A 24533-nucleotide genomic window follows, 5' to 3' on the forward strand; every position below is an offset into this window, starting at 1 on the left:
AGAGAAGGTCCGGGGGCGTCCTCGGTGCCCACTCTGCTGCCCCCTGGCGAGGGGTGAGAGGTAAGGAAAGGAGTGGCAAGGCCCGGGGGCGTCGCACACTGCCAACCTGTCCCTCTCAGGGCTCAGGGAGGGAGGAAACTGCTCTTTTATTGAGAATGTGTGTACCGGTCTGGACATTCCCCCCCCGGTCCTCCTCCCACCTCCCCTGGAGCAGCTCCTCTTCTCCCTGGGCTCCCCGTGTCAGGGCCGCTTGCCCTTGCCCTTGCGCTTGCCTGCCGACTTAGCCGGCCCCGACACGGGTTGGGCGGCACCCTTACGGCCGGCACCCTGCTTCCCCGATGGTGAAGGCTGCTGCTTGGGTTTAGCAGGGGCGGAGGCGGCCGCAGGGGGACGCCCTCGGCGACGAGCAGGCGGAGGTGCAGCCGGCGACTGGGTGGAGGCAGCAGCAGGTCGCTGGGGCAGGATGTTCTTGATGGCCTCCTTCTGCTTCTGTGCCACCGAGAACTGCTGGGCGAAGCTCTCGATGGCGTCGCCGAAGAGGCCGGCCTGGCAGACAGGGCCGTTGAGGAACCGCACATTGTCGGTCTCACGCATATCCGCCAGGTTCAGCCATAGGTGGCGTTCCTGGACCACCAGAGTGGACATCGCCCGACCCAGGGTGCGTGCGCCAACTTTCGTCGCCCGGAGGGCGAGGTCCGTTGCGGTACGCAGTTCCTGCATAACCCCTGGGTCGGAACTACCCTCGTGCAATTCCTTGAGCGCTTTGGCCTGGTAGACCTGCAGGAGCGCCATGGCATGCAGAGAAGACGCGGCTTCTCCACAGGCTGTTTAGGTCTTGCCCGTTAGGCTGGACGAGAACCTACACGCCCGGGAGGGGAGACGCGGATGGCCCCGCCAGTCGGAGCCGGTCTTAGGACACAGTTGCATCGCAACCGACCGTTCCACTGGAGGGACCTCCACGTAACCCTTAGCCGCGCCTCCATCGAGGGTAGTGAGGACGGAGGAACTCGCTGATCGTGAACGAGCGCTGTAGGGCGCCGTCCACGACTTCGTGAGCTCCTGATGCACTTCCGGAAAGAAAGGCACTGGGGCGGGGCGCTGAGAACCAGCACGGGCCGTCCCGAGATACCAATCGTCCAGCCGCGAGGGTTCGGGACACGGTGGAGGGTTCCACTCGAGCCCGACACTCGCGGCGGCCCGGGAAAGCATAGCCGTGAGCTCTGGATCAGACTCGGGCAACGGTGCCACACCCGAAGGGGGCAATGCAGCCGAATCTTCATCTCCAGAGTCCATTAGCTCGTCCCCCGATGCAGCTATCGATAACATGTCCTCAGCAGGAGCCCCGAAAGAAATGGGCGGCCCCCCATGGGAAGGACCACCGCGATCTTCCGGGAACTGCGCCGGCGCAGCGGAGGGGGGAGGGGCCCGAGCAGCCTGTTGACTGGGCGGGGGTGCCCTGACCGTCACCCTCAGATCTCCACCAAAGGCATCAGCCAAAGTAGCAGCCCTCTGCTTTGCAGCGGGAGGACCACTAGATCGGGGGATGCGCAATGGGACTCCACCCCTTTTGAGGTACTGGAGCCTAGACCGTAGCACTGCGATGGTCATGTTCGCGCAGTGCGAACATGACTCATCCACGAAAGCCGCCTCTGCGTGCTGAATGCCCAAACACGAGAGACAGCGATCGTGTCCGTCAACTGGGGACAGAAACCGACGGCATACAGAAACACACGGTTTGAATGACATCTTGAAAAAGACGCAGGGTCAAACCGTGTTGCTCTTTTAGTGAGAGAAGAAAAGAACCGCTCCGACAGTGCCGAGGCACACAGGGGAAATGGCCGCGGCTCACAGCGGTTCAAAGGTGCATGCCCGCTGTGAGCACTCAACGGGAAAACGCCCAGCAAGCTGTGGAAACAGCTGTTGTTCTCCTTGGAGTCTCACGACCACCGCTGCAAGGCACCGTCACACCGACACTGGACCGGAACAGGTAGGGATTTTTTCTCTCTCCGCTCGTAGATAGTTGAACTCTTCGTAGGAACACCAGAATGTCTGAAATGCTCGGCTCCGAAGTTGAAAGCGGTATGCGGCACTTCCACTTCCTTATTTATACCCGCAACGCGGGGCGGTGCGTGGAATGCGTGATCGCATGCCAATGTTTATTGGCTCGTTTTTATTTACTCAAAGTAGGTCGGTCTCTGAAAACAGATCCCAATTCGTCGGTCAGTTCCGACGTAAGTCGAACGTGACCGACTGAAAGGGAACTCCCCCTGCTGCTACTCTGATTTGCATTTGTGTAGCTCACAGCATGTTCATTTACATGATAAAGCCTCCCCTAGAATTAAGGGAAGGGGGGGTCATGGGGGGACAACTGCCAAGCAAGGCCCACGTCAATTTCCGACAATTTACGGCAGTTTTCGGTGTTGCCTGCAAATTGCCGTGCACAGTCGTAAACCTGAAGTTCCACGGCAATCTACAGTGCCACATACTGACGGAAATCCCACTTTTCATGCAGTGACAGAAACTCATAGGAACGGCAACCCATCAAAATAAAAGTCCGGTTTATATTGACAAATACATCACTATTGTACAGTAGAATTTAAATACGTCTCAATTAATAATACTAACACAAATGTAATAATAATAATCAAAACTTTATTTTTTAAGTACTAAATTAAAATTTTTAATTTTTTAATTTTAACCATATAAAGCTCAGTTGTGCAGCATTTTGTTTGACAAAAAAGTTTAAGTAAATTAAAAGATAAATTAAATGAATGTCTTATGTCTTCCTTTGATTACTAGAAAATACACAGCACATAATTTGTGGGAAATTTTTTCATAGAAATTAAAATAAACTGAAAAAAATAATATGGTTGTTTTTATTAATTACATTGAAGTACCTAGTAGCCTACTATCTGGTGAATATTACAGTATACAAACATCACAGACAATGGCAGACAGAGACCAATGCAGCTCTGGCATAATGTCAATAACACTTCTATAAATGACTTACAGGCTATTTATAGTTATTGATGTAAATCCCTAAAGTACCGAAAAAAGGTACCGTTGGGTACCGGTACCGAATTTCGGGTCTCTTAAACTAATGAAATAACACATCAAAAGCGCAATGTATGTCTCGTAACATATCATAACCTGCTCTCTCTTCTCAGTCTTACCAAAACAGGGGAGCAAAAAGCATGGACACACACTATGCTTAAACCAAAATCCAAAACTAAATACATGGGGTAGGGCAAAGAATAAAGTAACAGTAACATTTCAAGGCTAGCTCAAAAACCTCAAAGAGAAACAAACACAGCACAGCCCTCTTGAAAATGGATGTGACATCGCCTTTTATATACTTCAGGACAATGGAGACACCAGAAGAACCCACGATGAGTGACAGAAGTGGAAACCAATCAAGATCTAGTGGAAAACAAGAACAATAAATATACAAACATACCTGATCGTAACAATGTGGATAACTAATTGTGACAAACTTTTATTCATCATATGTTGTTCTGTTTTACCACCTGTATTATTATGATGGTGTGGTTATATCAGTATATAATAAAGGTATAAAGCAGATGTTATTACTTTAGTATGATGGAATATTAACATTATATCAGTAAATTAAATATACAGTTTTTACTGTAAATTTAAGTCCTGTGAAATCTAAAAAGTTGCTATGGTATATTTTACAGTAAAGTACTGGCAACCAAAGTAGCTTTTTTTTTTTTTTTACACTGTACCGGTTTTTTTACAGTAAAGTTCTGGCAACCACATAGGCGTTTTTCACTCACAATTAAGCAGTCTATCAATATCTCTCCAATAATTGCATAAGCTCTAAAAATTTGTTTTGGAATTAGCAATGGGAGCTTGGGATGAGATGCGTAAGAAATTATTACACACAAAAGCATTTTAAGGACAAAAACCTGACAAATAAAGCAACATCTTGAGGTGTGGTAAATGTAGTATAAGGGGAATATTTATTACATTCTGCAGAATTAAAAAACACATTTTTTTTAGATTTTGTTCTTTGAACTGTTATAATCCCTGACCAAACAGCTACAAAAGAACATAATTTTACAAATGGTTTATAAATGTATAATTTATAAATATAAAGTTTATTTACGCATGACTTACCATCGTTTTAAAATGCCCCTCTAACCCCAGTACCAGCTGTTGACATCTTTGACCACTTTGTAGTGCTTATTCTTTCTAATATGATCACAAACCCGACAGGCATGTTCAAGACCGAATGGTGTGCTCGTTGAAACAAAATGCTCTCTCCAGCTGAAGTATTGCTTGTATAGGTCTTCGTTTTGGTCCATGAGTTTCAGATGATCGGCCAGTTCTTTTGGGGATGGGAAGTCATCCACATGGATGAAGGCTTCACTTGGTATGAACTGCTCATAATTCTCTCTCGGTGGGCCAATAACGACAGGAACGGTACCAAGTGCTAGAGGGTTGAAAAGCTTCTCAGTAATATAGTCTCTATGAATGGAATTCTCAAACGACAAGTAGAATTTGCAACTGAGCATCAAATTTAAATATTCATCATCATTAATTCGATTGATGAAGTGTCCTCCATGAACTTCCACGTGAATGTATTTCTCTAACTCAGTAAAGTATTGTGAACGCTTAAGGCCTGGCTCATAGTGACTTACTACCCAGCAAACTAATTTATCCTTCTTTGGGATAGTATATTTTTTCTCTTCCTCTGTGGCCTCTGAGAGCCGGCCGTAAGGTACTGGAATATCTGAATCCCGACGGTAACTTGAAGTCAGATTAAACAGATCCTTTAGCTGGGGGATTCGAGCTGAATTAGTTGGAGACTCCATATTCCACCATATCCACTTCTGGAAAACTGGTCGAGGAAGCTTCGGCATGTTGGATAAATCCCCACTGATATCTCTATGATGAATCATAACCCCGTGTGCTTGGTTAAACAGACTTCTGTCGTCTGTTAAATGACAGCCATGGATATTGAAAGCTGAACTGCAGGGTCCAATGCTAAAAGGAACACCAAAAGGCCACATCCAGATCAACAGAATGGTGTCTGGTTCTTCTTTCTCAGTCAAGGGTTTTGGTCCGGATGTTGTCATCGGTAATTCATTCACAGTGCACATGTAGTTCTGCATCTTAAGAACACTGAGGCATGTTTCTGCACTGAAGTTATTGATCTGGTATTTAGCAGCAGGGCATTTGAACAAGTTTATGGTTGAATATTTGAATCCTGGTGGTATGAGGTAAAAATATATTGTAAAACATACCAACATAAACAGGAAAATTATTATGCTCCGAGTTGTTTTGGAAGGAGTTGTTGACATCATTTTACATGCTGAAATTCCCTAATGTAGGGGAGAAGATAGAGAATGCATCAATAATTGGCTTAAATATAATACAATTGGATTAAAAATACATAAATGGTCATTAAGATTTGTATGGTAAAATGTTCCAGTCTGTCTGTAAGTACAATGTTTATTTATAGACAAATTTGTATTATAAAAAAAAAATATATATATATATATATATATATATATATATAAATTTGTATTATAAAAAAAAAAAAAAAAAAAAAAAAAATATATATATATATATATATATATATATATATATATATATATATATATATATATTACTCTTCTTTATATGCCTTTGGAATGTTATTTTGCATTTTAATGTGTCTTAGGGTAGAGTGGGGTAAAACGTACCCCTTTAAGGGATCCCATGGTGTTGAGACTTGTGGCTTAATATAACATAAATTATGTCTCTTACTGAAATATGTAGCCTAGTTGAAAACCCATGAAAGATCCACGTCATTTAAAAAATCCATTATATATTTGGACAATGGGTGGCGGCATTTTGTTTGCGTTCTAGGTTGATGACATAGAATGGTTGCACTCAGCAATCAACTGGCGCTACCCGTAGCTATTTTTACCACAACAAAACTCGAAAAAATTGTCAGAGTTAAACAAAACCAATCAATTGCTTTGTAATTGCATTTAAAACACACCCAAACACATGTGCACACAAACACTCTCACACACACATACACACCAACAAATTGGCGCGTGCGTGCACGCTCACACACACACACATTTGACAGGGTCTCAAGCGAGATCGCGCGTGCCCATGCCCACGCCCACAAACGCACACACACACACACACACACACACACACATCTGACAGACTGCTCTGTTCTAAATCGAGATGTGTTAGGGGCTGCCCTCGTCAGTCTCCACGAAAGGAGCTGAATCTGAAATCGCCCCCTAAAACCTCATTCACTATTACGTTATCCACTAATTCAGTTCACTTGATGAGTGAATGAAAAGGAGTGAGTGAATTCGGACAGCTGCTGCGTGTAGGCCTACATCAGCTCTACACTCATTATTGCGGTTCAATGTGGGATTGAATGAGTGCACTCAATAATGTCCACTATGGTTTTGGCGCTACAGGCGGCAGTTGATTGCCAAGTGCAACCATTCTAAGTCATCAACCTAGAACGCAAACAAAATGGCGCCGCCCATTGTCCAAATATATAATGGATTTTTTAAATAACGTGGATCTTTAATGGGTTTTCTACTACATATTTAAGAGACATAGTTTATGTTATATTAAGCCATACAAGTCTTGACACCATGGGATCCGTTTAAGGACTGTGTTACTTTTTCTGTGAAACAAAAGTTAAATGTGTCTAGAATTGTTACCCTAGTTTTCAGTGACAATGACATAAATTATAAACCAAGTATACATTTTTTTCCAGTTTTCATGTTATTAGATTTTTAACAAAAAAGGAATTTGTGCCATGGCTACCACAGGTGGGGTAAAATGCCCCCACTCTGAAAATGTGCTGTAGGTTTACAGCAAAATCTGAGTAAAAGCATGTTTTAGCTTAAAATTAAAAAGACAATCCAAAATAACATTACATAAATATGATTACTTATTAATGAACCTTTTTGAAAATTAACCTTTTTGAAAAATATTGCTAGCTGATGCTAACTGGCTGGCTAACTAGCTAGCTGATGCGACTGTGAGGTAATTTTTCAATATAAAGTCCAAATATTTTTATTCAACCACCTAGTTTGATTACATTTGATGGAAAAACAAAGAATGTGATGTTCAGAACAGGGTAACTACAATAATTATGATGCGTTTTACCCCGAGTGGCTGGGGGCGTTTTACCCATAGACTGTAAAAAAAAAAATGGACGTAGTGACGTCACCCATAGGATTCGGAAGAGTGCGGGCGAGGCCTTGATAGTGCGGCTTTACTTCATGCTCACTACTACGCAGATTCCGGTCCCATGTTCACTACTGCGCAGACTCAGGTCCAAAATAAGCCCAAGATGTCAGCGCCATATTGGGACATTGTCTTCTACAGCTTCTACAATGGAAGAGAGTGAAGGTGCCTCATCCATATTTTTTTTTACACTCTATGGTATGTGTAGTAGATGTCCCAACACGCGCAAGAGTTGTAGTAAACAAAGTTTATCGTATCAGCTGTGTCTGCGGTGGATTTATTACTACATGGTGTCAGAAGTTTTGAGAACTCAATAAAAGGACAACGGGCGAATACGTCTGATACTTCTGACACACGAGAAACGATTACAGGATTGCAAATTAACTTTGTATTGTTTACATCATGTTAGAGAACGAAGCGCCAGCTCGTACACATACAGAGAGTTTTCATGTCAGCGCTCCTGACAAATTCGATTGTGCTGATGGCAAAGATTGGCCAAGATGGATCAGACGTTTCCAAAGATACCGTGTCGCGTTGGGATTGAACAAGAGAGATGACAAATTCCAGGTCAATACTCTAATTTTCTTCATGGGTGATGAAGTGGAAGATATTTTGAATGCTTCCGCTTTAAATGCAGAGGAAAAGCTCAACTACACGGCAGTGAAAAAATTTTTCAATTACCATTTTATGGGGAAGCATAAAGTCATTTTCGAGAGAGCTAAGTTTAATATGCGTAAACAAGAATCAGCTGATAGTTTTGTAACGGCCGTCCATAAGCTAGCAGAACATTATAATTTCGGACTTTTGAAAGACGAATTAATACGTGATCGCATCGTCATGGTGATAAGAGACATGGCACTTTCGGAAAAACTTCAGCTGGACTCAGACTTGACGTTAAGCAGAGCCATCAATCAGGTGAAACAGAATGAGACAGTGAAACAGCAGCAAGCTATTATGTGGAGCAGTTCACAGACGGATGAGAAAAGTGAAGTGGATACAGTTTCAGGTCCAGTAAAAAGAAAACAGGCAGCAAATGACAGTAAACAACAAGCAGGACATGCAATGAAACAGACAGACCATGCATCAAACATGAGTAAATGTTTAAAATGTGGCAGAATCCCCTCTCACGGTTAGAAAGAATGCCCAGCTAGGGATGCGGAATGTCGGAAAGGCTGTATAAGAGGGCATTATGAGGTAGTATGTCGTTCAAGGCAACTGGTGCTGGAGGTTTTTGAGGAGCAGGAAATACAGGAAGACTCCCTTTATTTAGGAGAATTAAAGGACCGCAATACAGGATGGTACACAGACATAACTTCTGAAGACACTTCTGCACTTCTAAAGACCCCTCTGTGAAGCTCCTGAAATTTGCAGACGACACCACTGTCATCGGCCTCATCCAAAACGGTGATGAGTCTGATTACAGACTGGAGGTTGAACAGCTGGCTGTCTGGTGCAGTTATAACAACCTTGAGCTCAACACGCTCAAAACGGTGGAGATGATAGTGGACTTCAGGAGGAACAGCCCAGCTCTCCCCCCACTTACCATCATGAACAGCACTGTGGAAGCAGTGGAGTCATTCAGGTTCCTGGGCACTACCATCTCTCAGGACCTGAAGTGGGACAATCACATTTACTCCATTGTGAAAAAGGCCCAGCAGAGACTGTACTTATTGTTAAAATGGAGAAATCCAATGCAAATTAGAGTCATTATGTGTCTGGAAAAATAGTTAATTTCATTTGTAATGCCATGGTTTACCCACTATAGGTGTCTGAATGGCTCTTTAATCAATATACATGTATCTAGTCTAGTTGTTCAAAAAAAGTATTGCAGATCATAACTGCTTACTTATTTTTAGGTTTTGCATTTGAATACATTTAGAAATGATCAAACACTAGATTTCTTTAAATGTGAAATTTTAAAACATTAATAACTTACATCCTAATATTTTTAATGATACTTATACAAGCACACACAAGTGAATATTAAGGAATGTGAGCAAATATAATTTAAAATAGTTTGAAATAGTGCTAAAAAGGCAAACTTATTTTTCCTTATATGTACAGTAGGCTATTTACATATGAATTGATACTGAATCAAGATCAAAATAAATCGATATTTGTGCCAATCACCAACCCCAAATTCCCCAACCGCCAGCCCGCCGCCCGCCGCCCGCCCACCACCACAAATTGGTTTCTAATCTGTGGGAAACACTGCTTCTACATGGACCCTCACCGGCTGAAATGTTAATGGGCAGGAAATTGAGATCTCCACTGCCAGAGTAAGGGACCTGCAGAAGTTGAGTGCATGTGCAAGAGTTGTAGTAAACAGAGTTTATCATATCAGCTGTGTCTGCCATGGATTTATTAATACAGTATGGACAGGTGGTGGGAATATACGGTTCTTACCATAGAACCACTGCTTTTAAACTCTAAAATAGCCTATACATTTCATTAAATGGATAACAAACTGTTTGAAATGGATATCGCTGTGTGAACATTGTTTTTTCCAAACTATGCATGAAGAACATACCACTTTGCCCTGGCTTATACAGCCACTACAAAAGTAAGAACTATCTCAGACTAAGAGGATATCGTTTGGGATTGAGTTTTCTTGTCCATTGGAATGGACGAAGGAATTCTGTGAATGGAAAAGGTTTTGACTTGCAGATATGGCGAGTGAGTGACTACTATTAGAGTGTGGACCGATGTGTTGTAGAGTCTTGCCGTCTTGAACTAAACAGAGTGATCTTCGCCATGGACCCTTGTGCCCCTCTCCGGACTGAGGGAGATGGACTTGATAATAGCATGTAGTTTTCTCACTCAAACCACTGCTGCCTGCTGTTTCTGGTATTGATTGCTTTTAGAGGGAGAAGCTGTCCATAACTGCTGGTCTAGTATCTGTTTTCTTCGTAATAATAGCATATTATTAGCGAAAAAGAGTTGACAAAAGATCCAGTGCGTATCGCTCGTCAAATGATTACATTTCCACCGTGTTTTCCCTTAGGTGAGTAATATAACCAAGACATGTTTGTTGATTTCTTGAACGCAATGGCCAATCACAGGTATGGAAGTTAGAATTCACTCACCGCTCAAGTTTTTGTCCAGTGCTGAGTTCTGCATGCGCACAAATCCTCTCTAACAACGTGTAGACATTATGTAAATAAGAGATTCATTGTGTAGTCCGCTTCACTGGTTAATGTAATGGCACTTAGTGAGATTGCGTTTTTGCACGCTGTCTAGGCGATATATTCAAAACACCCAAGATGGCGGCGCGAGTACATCGCAAGGTTCGGGGTCTCTCCAGATTTTGCAATTTTGCTGTATTTTTCTTGCTCATCTTGGGTCTGTTCGTGCAGAAAAGTTGTGCCTTTACATCGTACACCCGTTGTGAGATTTTGGATATTGGTTTGCGAATTTTCGACAGTTTTATGGACAATCTTCGACTCCTTCCTGAGATCGCTAGGACACCCGAGGCTATGCACTCTACCCGTTCGGGCGGAAGTGCTTGCAGGCGGCGTCGAGATCGTAAACAAAGGTGGGGGAAGCGCGGAGGACTAAGAGCTAAGCTAAGGCTAACACTACACCAGCTCTCTTTACCCAGCATTTTCCTTGCCAATGTACGGTCGCTAGTGAACAAAATTGAGGAGATTCGACTTATATCACACACAGCAAGAAACTTTTGAACTGTAACGTCCTAATCTTCACGGAAACCTGGTTAAACAGCGGAATACCGGACACCGCTATTGAGCTAGCGGGACACCACACGATCCGGGCGGATAGAACATTAGATGACTCTGGTAAGACCAGAGGTGGTGGATTGTGCATTTACATTAACAAAGCTTGGTGCACAAACTCTGCTATTATTGGGAGTCATTGTTCAGCTAACCTTGAGTTTCTCATGGTTAAATGTACACCATTTATCTACCGCGGGAGTTCACTTCCACCATTATAACTGCAGCCAATATTCCCCTGGATGCTGATGCCAAGCTTGCAATGAAAGAACTTCATGCAGCCATCAGTAAACAACAGACTGATCACCCGGAAGCTGCTTTTATTGTTGCAGGTGACTTTAATCACTCAAACTTAAAGTCAGTGCTACCCAAGTTTCACCAGCATGTTTCCTGTCACACCAGAGGAAACAAAACCTTAGACCATGTTTACACAAACATGGCTGGAGCTTACGTTGTGACACCCCTCCCCTACCTGGGACAGTCAGATCACCTTTCTTTGTTCCTCACCCCCAAATATGCACCCCTCATCAACCGTGTGAAGCCATCAGTGAAGACCATTAAGGTGTGGCCTGCAGGGGCAGATTCCACACTCCAGGAAAGGTTTCTACACACAGACTGGAGTATGTTTGCTTCTCAAGCCACCAGTGGCACTCACACGAACATTGACTCCTACACCTCCTCTGTATTGGATCATATCAATACCACCATTGACAGTGTTACAACCCAGAAACAGATCACCACATACCCAAATCAGAAGCCATGGATGAACAAGGAAGTGCGACTCCTGCTGAAGTCACGCAATACTGCCTTCAGATCAGGAGAAGCACAAGCCTACAGCACATCCAGAGCAAACCTGAAGAGGGGTATCAAAAAGGCCAAGCACTGCTACAAGCTAAAGATAGAGGGACACTTTTCCAACTCTGACCCTCGGCGCATGTGGCAGGGCATCCAGGCCATCAGTGACTACAAACCCACCCCCTCCACCCCACGCAGCCACTGATGTCAACTTCCTGAATGAGCTAAATTACTTTTATGCTCGCTTTGAAAGAGGCAACAGAGAAACTGCCTCCAAGCTCAAACCCTCAGCTGACCACCCACCAATCACACTCTCCTCCACAGATGTCTGCAAGGCACTGAGCCGGATCAGCGCGCACAAGGCTGCTGGACCAGACAACATCCCTGGACGTGTTCTCAGGGCATGTGCAGAGCAGCTTGCTGGGGTTTTAACAGACATTTTCAACCTGTCTCTTGCCCAAGCAGCTGTACCAACATGCTTTAAATGCACTTCTTTTGTGCCAGTGCCAAAACACTCTAGCCCGAGGTGCCCTAATGACTACCGCCCTGTAGCACTCACACCCATCGTAATGAAGTTCTTTGAGCGGCTGGTCCTGGAACACCTAAAAGACTCTCTACCATCCACATTGGACTCACACCAGTTTGCCAACCGCAGCAATAGGAGCACAGAGGATGCAGTTTCCATGGCACTGCACTGTGTTCACTCATCTGGACAATAAGAACACGTATGCACGTATGCTCTTTGTTGACTTCAGCTCAGCATTCAACACTGTCATCCCAACCAAGTTAATAGCCAAACTTGGAGACCTGGGCATCAACACCTCAATGTGCAACTGGATTTTGGACTTCCTAACTGACAGACCCCAGAATGCTCGATCAGGATTCACCTGCTCCACGTCCATCACACTTAACACTGGTGTACCACAGGGCTGTGTGCTAAGCCCGTTTCTCTACTCCCTCTTCACCTCCGACTGCAAGCCTGTGTATGGGTCCAATTCCATCGTCAAGTTTGCGGACGGCACTACGGTGATTGGTCTCATCAGTAACAACGATGAGACTGCCTATAGGGAGGAGATCCAGCACCTGGCCACATGGTGCACTGAAAATAACCTGCTCCTCAACACCACCAAAACGAAGGAGCTCATCGTGGACTTCAGGAAAGAGTCAAGAGGCACACACGACACCATCCACATCAATGGAATGGCTGTTGAGCGTGTCTCCAGTTTCAAGTTCCTGGGGATCCACATCTCGGCAGACATGTCCTGGAAAACCAACACCTCCAGCCTGGTCAAGAAGGTTTACCAGCGCCTTTTCTTCCTGAGGACACTGAGGAAGAATCAGCTCTCCTCGGCTATCCTGGTGAACTTCTATCGCTGCGCAATAGAAAGCATCCTGACCAACTGTGTCGCAGTATGGTATGTGAGCTGCTCTGTTGCGGAGCGCAAGGTACTGCAGCGGGTGGTGAAAACTGCCCAGCAAATCACAGGGACTCCACTACCTGCCATCGAGCACATCCAGAGGAAACGCTGTCTGCACTGAGCTCGCAGCATACTTAAGGACTCCTCTCACCCAGCCAACAGACTGTTTTCTCTCCTGCCCTCTCTCTCTCCCTATACATATATATATATTAGGGATGCCACTATTCTCAATATAATATTGAACCGTTCGGTACGGCTTCGGCTCCGTTTCGGTTTTGCATTTAATTAAGTATTTTTCTACAAATTCTATCTTTTGCCTCCATCCCCATATACTGAACAGCGCGACATACATTCACATCACACGTTAGTGGTAGAGTTATACTCACGGGACACTATAGTTATTCACAATCACCAAAGCTCATTATTTGCATGTGTTTTAAAGCCTTGCCGGCGTGTGCACGGTTTTAACATGCGCTTTTACTGGACTAAGTAGTCTTACTGCGCTAATAGGGCTTGGGCGTCGTGACCAGTGTTGGGGAAAGTTACTTTGAAAAGTAATGCATTACAATATTGCGTTACTCCCTTAAAAAGTAACTAATTGAGTTACTTAGTTACTTTTTAAGAAAAGTAATGCGTTACATTACTTTTGCGTTACTTTTTTCTCACCTGGGCTGGGCTTGTTTTTGTTTATAACAATAAAGTTATATTTTTGTGCAACGGTAAAGACCTCTTCATACCAAAATTGAAATAAGCCCCAGGCTGAGGTAAAAATGCATATTCACGTATGAACAGTCGAGGGCGCAGCTCTGGATAATGGTAGAATTGGATGCAGGAGAAAAAAGTTTTTCCAATAAAAACAAAAAATCTAGTACTTTTCATCATCAAAGGTCAGCAGCAAGACATTGGTAAATTAAATATAAAGGTAGATTATGCATAAACATAGTTTAATTATTGTAGGTTTGCATAGTACTCTGATTTTGTATTTGACTGATTTTATTCATTTTGAGGAGTACAGAATCTTTATTGTGCAAGTGAGATAAATAAATAATCACATTTAGTCTAGAACTACAATATCACACAACGCCTCTGCACTTATTTTTCTCAACATGGGGGCAGGAGAGCTGTCAGTCAAATTAATGTGAAAAAGTAACTTGCGTTACTTTTTTGAAAAAGTAACTCCGATATTTTGTTGTAAATTTGAAAAGTAATGCGTTACTTTACTAGTTACTTGGAAAAAGTAATATTATTACGTAACTCAAGTTACTTGTAATACCCCCAACACTGGTCGTGACGTCATTACTTGGCGTGGCGGCCATATTGATGGCCTCCTTTACTGCTACTCGGACTACTGCGCATTGTTTACAGACGTACTCCCTCTCAGTCGTGTGTCTTAATTGGCGTCAAAAATGGATTAACTTTCCACCGTTTTCCTGCTTGGAAGCGCAACCACGCAGACCAAGTATCCGAGGTAACAAAGAGTCGTCGGCTTTCACAAAAGGACGCTGTCAGCTGGATGCAAGAGATGTGGAGAGCACAAGAAAAAATGCCCACCTCCGAATTCACGTGGAAAGGGACAAGTACACTATTTTGTCAGATAAAGTACCGATTCACATGGTGTTTCCATGCAAGGATGAAGACATGACATTCCTCGATAAGATTGTGTCTGTATGTTGTGCTCTGACAAACATGAGCCCTAGTGTTGTCCTGAAATAAATGTGCATTAAATACAGCCATAAGTGTCGGTTGCATCCATACCCACAATCTCCACAATAAATATACTTAAATTAAATGCATGTGTCTTATAAACAAGACGCAATAACAGTATAATGTGCAAAAGCAAGAAGTGTCACACAATCAGATGTTTTTCAGTGTTTATTTGCAAGTAGTGCAACCTGAGAACACCCGAAGAGAACACAGGTGCAGTGCAGTTGGAATGCTTCAAGGTAAAAGGTTAACGCTACATAGGCTTCATGATCTGCAGCTCCTGAACCCATCCATTTGTGAACTGCACATTGCATATGGATCCAAACCGTTAATAGTTCCGATTTTGTCCATATAAGTTACTGGTCCCTGGCTTCCCTATTTAATGTATCCCGGTAAATTCCACATCCTTTTCGGGAATTTAACGTAGTTTTTCTTTCTCCCAACTCTGCTTCTCCTCGTTCGATTTGCTGTATGTTTACATTCGTGAGGCCATCAACATGGCCGCCACGTCCCAGAATGCAACGCGACGCCCAAGCCCTGTACTGTCAAATACACACAAGGTTTACATAAACACAGTCGGTTATGTCTAAAGCGAAAGTAAAATCGGCGCGTGTCTGTATATTAGATGCATGCACAATGACAGCAGTGCAGCCTAATGAACACGCTGTCCTTAAAGGGACAGATCACCTCTAAAATTATGTCATTATTTACTCACTCTAATGTTATTCCAAACCTGTATTCATTTCTCGATGACAGAATTTTCATTTTTGAGTGAACTATCCCTTTAATGTTAATACAACAACAAAAGACAAAGAGAAAATCACTCACTGCTTTTGACTGAAAAACTTTAATACAGTAGCTTTAATAAGAATCAGTGTATATTTTATAGTGAAGTCAATGTAGTGTTTTATTTTTACATTTATTAATTCAATTTCATACTTAAATGCTGCTGTACAGCTCTGAGCTTCCAGTGTAAATCTTTATATATATTTTTTTATATTATACAATACACTAGGAATGTGTACAAGGGTTTTTTTAAGTAAAGTTTTAAGCTTAAGTAAGGGTTTTCAATTATTTTAAGTAAAATAAAGAAAGAGTATTGCAATTAAAAAATAGTCTTTTTTTTCTCCTTAACCTCTTGCTTTTCCTGTCGCTTAAGAATAGAATAGCAAAAAACTAATGTGACAAGCCATCAGAACCGAACCGAAAACTGTGGTTAAAAACCGAGGTATGTATTGAACCGTGGACTCACTGTATTGTTGCATCCCTAATATATAAATAAATAGATAAATATATATATATATATATATATATATATATATATATATATATATATATATATATATATATATATATATATGTATATATATATATATATATATATATATATATATGTATATATATATATATATATATATATATATATATATATATATATATATATATATTCAGTACATATCCATGTCCTGCACTTATTCAACCATTGTACATTCTGCACTTATGCAACCGTTGTATATCCTGCACTTGCTGCTATTGCACTTCTGGTCCTAAACTATATTTCGTTAACTTGTACCTGTACTAGTGTAATGACAATAAAGTTGAATCTAATCTAATCTAATCTAATCTAATCTAATCTAATCTATATAAAAAACAATTAATAGGCCTATAATATATTTAGAATTTGAATAAACTTTTGTTTTCCATTCTTGACAAGTGTACACATACACGCTTCAATACATAGGCCCATTCGCATATACGGGATTCACTCTCAAAATTGTGATGACTGACAGTGATAAATATTTATGTATCAAAATAAGGCTCATATAAATGTCAGAAAAACACGATTCCTGGCTGCATGTCAATATCCATGGATCACTGGATCTTTGGTAAGTTGTAAGGAACACTATATTGAGTCCAACTTTTAGTTTAAACTGATAATTGTTTGTTTTACTCGTGTTTTCCCCATTAACTCCAGTCACGCAGCAGCTCTTCTGCCACTCAGTCTCGCTGAGGGGGCGTGTTGCGGTGGGAAAGTGACGTCGATGCATACCCTCTATTGAACGCATTTTAACCCCTTCACTGTCACCGTCCCACAGGTGGGACGCCTGGTGCTCTTTTTTTGATCGCCTTTTTTTCATATCATATATTTAAGTAATTATCACAAATTAGGTATCATTTGAAAGCTAAAAATTCATCCTGTGAAAACCGTTTTGAAATCGGACATTGTGTTGCCATGGAAACGTTACTCTAAATTATTCTAGTGGGCTCCTCCCCTAGTGGGCGCTGTCATGTTTCATATTACAACAATTATTTTAACTACTTTATATTCAAAATCTTTTCCAATCTTGACAAAACGCATATTGTTGGAAAGGTCTGAGTCTCAAGGGTCCATATTTGGTGACTGTTTTGTGATGGAAGTAATATTTGGACAGAAATTTACAGGAAAATGCATCAAAACAACAATAAATGGAATTTGAATGACACCCAGTGGCTATTTTTGGTACAGCATCTCATGGGGACTTCAATTTTTGTGATATCAACTTCAAATTTGGAACACAAATTGGTTAGACATATGGCTTTGATTTTATAGTAATTTTAGAGTAAATTCTTTTTTGTAAAATATATATTTTATATGAAATAAAAATATTTAGTACAGTATTTTTCATTTACAGTAAATTTAAACTTCCATAACTATTTCATACTTTCATATTTTGAATTGCTTTCACTTCAGCAATAATCTGCAGAATGTCGTCTTTAAAACGAGACCAAACTTTGGTCTATATTCCAAAGCATTCTTGAAATACAACCCTTTAAGTTTGGATAGTGCATTTTCATGTGTATTCTAAAAAGGGGGGTGACAGTTAGAGGGTTAAAGGAAACACGCTTATGTGCGCAATGAGTGTCATTGGGAAAATTAATGATGATGAATTCACGAGTGCAGAGGAGGATGCCGATGTTGTTTAGTGCAATTCAGTGTATGGCCATGTATGCAGTTATTGAAAGAAACAGCATTTTTGAAATGGAGAAAAGACTAAGAAAAATTACTGAACATCCAACTGAGAGTTTGCCTATCCTATGTTCATGAAGCGGTTGGGTGTTTTAAGCCACCTTTCAGTCTGTATTTCACACAGCGTGAAGAGAAACAGCTTGGGCTCTTCCGAAACAATCATGGTTGAAAACCACTGCTCTAGGTCAAGGAGATGCTTATGCAGCTTGTGAAACAGAGGAGGGCTTTACAGGCATCTACTTGTGCAAAGAACGTTCCAGAATCTGAAGCAAATAGATTTCTTGCAACAAGAAAGATGAAAGCCAAAATAGATGGCAAATCATTGACTGCTGATCTCATGGGAGCAGAAACTGCTATTATTGACTATTACCAACAAGAAAGATTTTCTGATGAGATTATTGCATTGAAGGCAAGAGCTACTGTCAAGAAAAAGAGTGTCATCTTTCAGATTGATCCAGTGCAGGAAAATGGTCTTTGGAGAGTAGGAGGGAGACTTGCTAGGGCTCTCATGCCTGAGGAAGAAAGGCATCCAGTTATCTTGTCTAAGGACCTGGCTATTTCTCAACTTATCTTGAAGCATGTACATCAGCAACTGGGCCATGCATGAAGAAATGATATGTTGTCATTTCTCTGTAAGCGTTACTAGATAAATAACGCTAATTCTGCTTGTCGGAAAATAATTTCTGATGGTGTCATGTGCTGTCGTCTTCAAGGAAAGGTTGGAGAGCAAAACAGGTCTGACTTGCCAGTTTTACCTGATTTACCACCATTCACAAACGTTGGTGTTAACTACTTTGGGCCCATTGAAATCAAGAGAGGTTGAGGAACAGTTAAATACTAGAGGGTAATTTTGATCTGCATGGCAAGCCGGGCTGTGCATCTTGAGATGGCTTATACTTTAAATAGAGACTCCTGTAATAATGCCATTCACCAGTTTATGTGTTGTCGTGGTCAAGTTGGCCAGTTGAGATCAGATAATAGTACAAATTTTGTCGGAGCTGAGGGAAGCAGTAGCTGGGTTAAACTTTAACAAGATCCAGCATGCATTGTCATCAAGATGACTTAACCACTTAAGTCAACCCTCCTGCCAGGTCTCACATTGGTGGAATTTGTGGGAGGCTTATTCAGCTTGTAAAAAATGTGTTGTATTCAACCATTAAACAATCTATGGATGATGAAAACTTTAAAACTCTTTTGTGTGAGATAGAAGCAATCCTTAATGCCCATCCCATTATGAAAGCCTCCAATGCTGTGAATGATCTTGAGGCACTTACGCCTAACATGTGTCCTAACTACAAGCGACGCGATAAAAGGTATCTTTTGCATGTTAATTAGAGTTTTTGTCCTAACCAGCCGCGACGGCATCACACAATGATTCTATTTTAGAAACAGTTTCTATTTCTGCAACGTGGCGGCTGGAACAACAACACAAAACATGGCAATGATAATCTTAGTTAATGTTTGTGTTTTTTATTTAATGTTAAAAGCATGTAATGTGACTTTGAATATCATTAATGGATAATTCACCTCAAATCTTGAAATTAAACAAATGGAAACAAGAACGTTCAAACTGTGAACAAACAAGCATATTCTATGACAAAGATGAATGATTAATTCATTAATTTGTTACATTTATATAGCGCTTTTCTAGGCACTCAAAGCGCTTTACATAGAAGGGGGGAATCTCCTCATCCACCACGAATGTGCAGTGATGCGACGGCAGCCATATTACACCAGAACGCTCACCACACACCAGCTGATTGGTGAAGAGGAGACAGAGTGATGAAGCCAATCGTATATATATATGGGATGATTAGGAGGCCATGATTGACGGGCCAATGGGAAAATTTGGCCAAGATGCCGGGGTTACACCCCTACTCTTCATCGAAGGACATCCTGGGATTTTTAATGACCAAAGAGAGTCAGAACCTCGGTTTAACATCTCATCCGAGGGACAGTGGTTGTTACAGTATAGTGTCCCCATCACTATACTGGGGCATTAGGACCCACACAGACCACAGGGTAAGCACCCCCTGCTGGCCTCACTAACACCTCTACCAGCAGCAACCTAGTTTTCCCAGTTGGTCTCCCATCCAGGTACTGACCAGGCTCAACCCTGCTTAGCTTCAGTGGGAAACCAGTCTTGGGCTACAGGGTGATATGGCTGCAGGGTAGCCATTTTTGGGTAGCCAAGATTGTTTTAGTTACTCAGTATTTTTTTGTAATGTTTACATGGTGCAATATTTGTAAATTTGATTATGTACTTATCCATTTCCTTGCGAGTGCTGTCTCACATTAATTTCTGGTGCCATAGCCTACACTTGCTGCGAGAGCCCACCCACACGCTGTTCTTATTGGCTGTGGTTTTTGATTGATTTTGTCGCATCTCATAGTCGTGTCATGTCTGGTGTGGATAGACATCGCATCGCGTCTAGTTAGGACACAATGTAATCATATTCTCCTTCTAAAGTCTAAACCACTAATGATGTTTTCGAGAAAGGAGATTTAAAGGAGATTTGTATATCAAGAAAAGATGGAGACAGGTACAATACTTGTCAGATCACTTCTGGAAATTATGTGTAAGGAATATTTACAATTACTTCAAGAGAGACAGAAATGGATAAAACCACAAAGAACCTTTACCATGGGAGACATTGTTGCTATCGTGGATCCTGTACCTCCTCGTGGCTACTGGTTGATGGGAAGAGTATTTCAAACCTATCCTGATAAAATTGAATTTGTTCCACAATCCAACTGAAGACAAAAACAGGACAGCTGGATAGGCCTGTGTCTAAAATCTGTCCAGATTGGCCACATTCACCACATGACAACGAGCATGTGTGTTTCGTGTTTATTCGGACACCTTCAGTGCCACTAAAGCACACAAATCATTTTTTTTTATAACAGTTAAAGCTCTTTTCATGTAGTCACGTTTATAATGTGTCATGTTTATCTAAATAAAACTGATAAAAAAACGTAGACCCCACTTCATTGATAGTGTAGTAGGCTATTGTTGAACTTCATTCTTGTATAAACAGACTCTGTATTAAGCAATGCATAAAGTATTGAATGAAAATGTCTCTGAAACATCTGTGTACTCGCCAAAATAATGGAGAGTTTGCAAAAAAACTTTGGACCCACTTTATATTATGTGGGCTTAATTACTATGAACAAACATTTTAATTAATAATTTGATACAATGCACTTATTGTGTACATACATGTATCCCACCTCAATATCAACAAAAGTGTTTTGCAATACAATATGAACACAATAAGTACATTGTACTTATTTTTTGATGTAAGTACATAGTAGTCAAGGCCACCTAATATAAAGTGGGACCGGAAACATTGATTGAACAAAAAATTGGCATTGATACTGTTTCCTATGCAATGACGTTACCAATCATATCAGTGGCGGTATATACACTGAACAAAATTATAAACACAACACTTTTATTTTTGCCCCCATTTTTCATGAGCTAAACTCAAAGATCTAAGACTTTTTCTATGCACACAAAAGGCCTATTTCTTTCAAATATTGTTCACAAATCTGTCTAAATCTGTGTTAGTGAGCACTTCTCCTTTGCCGAGATAATGCATCCACCTCACAGGCCACCCCCTAGCTCCGCCCCTGACTGGAACACGCTGTCGTATACGCCGATCCAGAGCATCCCAAACATGCTCAATGGGTGACATTACCGGTGAGTGTGCTGGCCATGCAAGAAATGAAGCTAGCGCAAGTTTTGCCAGGAAGACTCAATCGTTACGTCACTAATTACCTTCTCTTCTATCCAATCATATCCTTTTCTGTAGCATAAAAAGGTAGTAATTACTCATGTCTGAGTTCGCAGATACTGTCGCTTCAGCACCACCATCCTCCCCACCACCACCAAGATGGGACCTTTCCTCCATCCCCCCCTACACCACCAGTCGGGCCCCCCTATCATCCTCAACACCAACAGATGGGCTCTCCCCTCTACCCCGAAGACTTCTGGATGTTCTTTTCCTCCATCTACCACACCACCACCAGATGGCCCCCTTCCTTACTTTGCGGGGGTGGGCTGCGCCCCTGCCTTCGTCTTCAGGGAGGATACACAGATTCCGTACCCTCGGAATGCGAATTACGAAAGGGGCCTACGCCAAAGAACTTGATTGCTTGCTGAGCTCCTAAATAAATGTTATTTTTACAGCATTAATTCTCCCGAGTCTTTCTGGTAGAACTGGGATGTTTTCAGCTTCAAGGAATTGTGTACAGATCCTTGCAACGTGGGGCCGTGCATTATCATGCTGCAACATGAGGTGATGGTCGTGGATGAATGGCACAAAAATGGGCCTCAGGATCTCGTCACAGTATCTCTGTGCGTTTGTTGTCCATAACATACGCCTGCCCATACCATAACCCCACCGCCACCATGGGCCACTCGATCCATAAGGTTGACATCAACAAACCGCTCACACAGACAACGCCATACACGCTGTCTACCATCTGCCCTGTACAGTGAAAACGGGGATTTATCCGTGACAAGAACACCTCTCTAAAAGTGCCAGTTTCCACCCCAGTGGAAAAATCAATATAGTAGAGCCTCCTTTTTCTGAAATAACAGCCTATAGATGCTTGTTATAGCCACTCGCACTTGCTCCTGTTCACTTCATTCCCTGAATTTTGGACACTATGCAGCAGGTTCTTCTAATGGACTGCTGTGTGGTTTTTTTCTGCCATGGAAATTGCTTCTAACTGATCTTAGTTTTATATCGCCAGGCATGATTCCAACATAAATTCTGGCTTGTCTAGATAAGCCTTCGCATACCTTAAATTACTCTTCCTGTTGGCAGTAAGCAGAAAAGGCTTTTTCCACATCACCCTTCCATTGAGCTGTTCCTTGTTCCTAATGCTCTTTGGAGGTGGTCTGTGGTTCGTCTGTGACCATTCTAACCATTCTTGGCTTTTGCCGTTCAGATATTTTTCTCTGCCTATCAAATCTTTCCTTCACAAGAATGTGTGGCCCTCCATTTTTTTAAACTATATTTCTGACTCTGGAGACAAGGACCTTAAACAGTTGTGATAACTTTTTGTATCATTCTCCTAATGTATATTGATGAATTATCCTAGTTTTTAAGTCATTAGGGAGTTCTTATGAGGTTCTCATGTTGCTTCTTTCCAGTAGAGCAGTGGTTCCCAACCAGGCCCACAAACAGTGCACATTTTGCATGTCTCCTCAATCAAACACACCTGATTCAGGTCATCAGTTCATTAGTGGTGACTCCAAAACCCGATGTGGGTGTGTCAGACAAAGGAGACATGCGAAATGTGCACTGTTGGTGGGCCTCCAGGAACGTTGTTGGGAACCACTGCAGTATAGAATCTATTAAATATCTACCTTGAATACAATTTTTCATGATTAGTTTCACCTGTGTTTTCAGTCTAATGTTCATTGAGCCAATCAAATAAATTTTGTGCTGCAATCAGTCAGCATTAAGTGACTACAGGTATTCAAATCAATGCAAATGAAAGGGTGGCCAAACTTTTGCACATCCTATTTTTCACATTTAATTTTATTTCATACAACTCAATACTGCTACACTAAGAATTTTTGTCTGAAAAACATCACATTATCTAGCTTTTGTGTGTGTAAAAACATTAACATTATTAGTGAACCTCAAGGAACATATTAAAATAATAAATAAAATAAATAATAAAATAATAAAAATAAATCCATGTCATGAGCCCTTTAAAGTTTAAGGTTGAAAGCACCTTAGGTACACAGCCATGTCTTGGTTTGAGGACGACCTTGGAGTCATTAGGCCCAAACTCAAGGCAGGAAGCATTCACTGGGAGTGCTTGTAAGTCATCCACTCGCTTTACTGATGCTAAAGCTAGCATGAGTACGGTTTGTCTCCTGAGGGTATAGAAGGGGGGCAAGGCGGGTTCAGCCTTCTAGCCCCTTTGAGGAAGTGTACGACTCAGTAGTTTATTCCTAGGGATTGGCCGGCTATGGGAGCATGGAAAACTGATTTGGCCGCCACGTATACTTTGAGCCTCCAGGGGGTACGACCCGCGTCCAGTATCTCTTATAAAAATGCAAGTACCTGTGTGGTACTAATGTGGTACTTCACATGAATAGGGGTCTTGGCTCCAAGCCAAGCACCAGCTGGTGAACACTGACCATTTATGTTGTCTCGTGAAAGCATGTCTGTTCCCTGGTTCAATTTGCCCAGTACATGTACTCTTAGTGAGTGCAGGTTGACTTGTGCCCATAGATGGAGGCGCTTGGCCATGGTGTACAGGTTGTCTGACGTGAGTTCACCCTGGCAATTTATGTAGGACACCACTGCCATGTTGTCCGTCCGGACCAAGTGGTGTCCTGTCAGGCTCGGGAGGAAGGTTTGTAGGGCTAAAGAGACCGCTCTCATCTTGAGGCAATTGATATGTAGCCATTTCCCTTGAATCGACCAGAGGCCGGAGGTTGTTCTGCCCTCATACAGAGCTCCCCAACCTAGGTTGGCGGCGTCTGCTGAAATTACCTTCCTCCTTGAGACTAGACCCATGCTTACACCAGCTTGGTACCAGCTGGTGTCTTTCCAAGGGGCCAGGGCTTTGATACAGCCATGGTTTACCCTGATACGAAGGTGGCCAGAT

At 42.0% G+C, this 24533-nt stretch overlaps 1 protein-coding gene across 1 annotated transcript; it reads right to left on the reverse strand.

The window, feature by feature from the left end:
- Positions 1–4160: 4160 nt before the first annotated feature.
- Positions 4161–9596, reverse strand: LOC307133482 (4-galactosyl-N-acetylglucosaminide 3-alpha-L-fucosyltransferase 9-like; the record flags this gene model as incomplete). Its single annotated transcript, XM_079828564.1, has 2 exons — positions 4161–5233; positions 9473–9596. 2 exons carry the CDS (start codon positions 9594–9596, stop codon positions 4161–4163), a joined length of 1197 nt encoding a protein of 398 aa, XP_079684690.1.
- Positions 9597–24533: the final 14937 nt, after the last annotated feature.

The sequence above is a fragment of the Gobio gobio genome, assembly GCF_949357685.1.
Source record: "Gobio gobio genome assembly, chromosome: 11".
NCBI lineage: Eukaryota > Metazoa > Chordata > Actinopteri > Cypriniformes > Gobionidae > Gobio > Gobio gobio.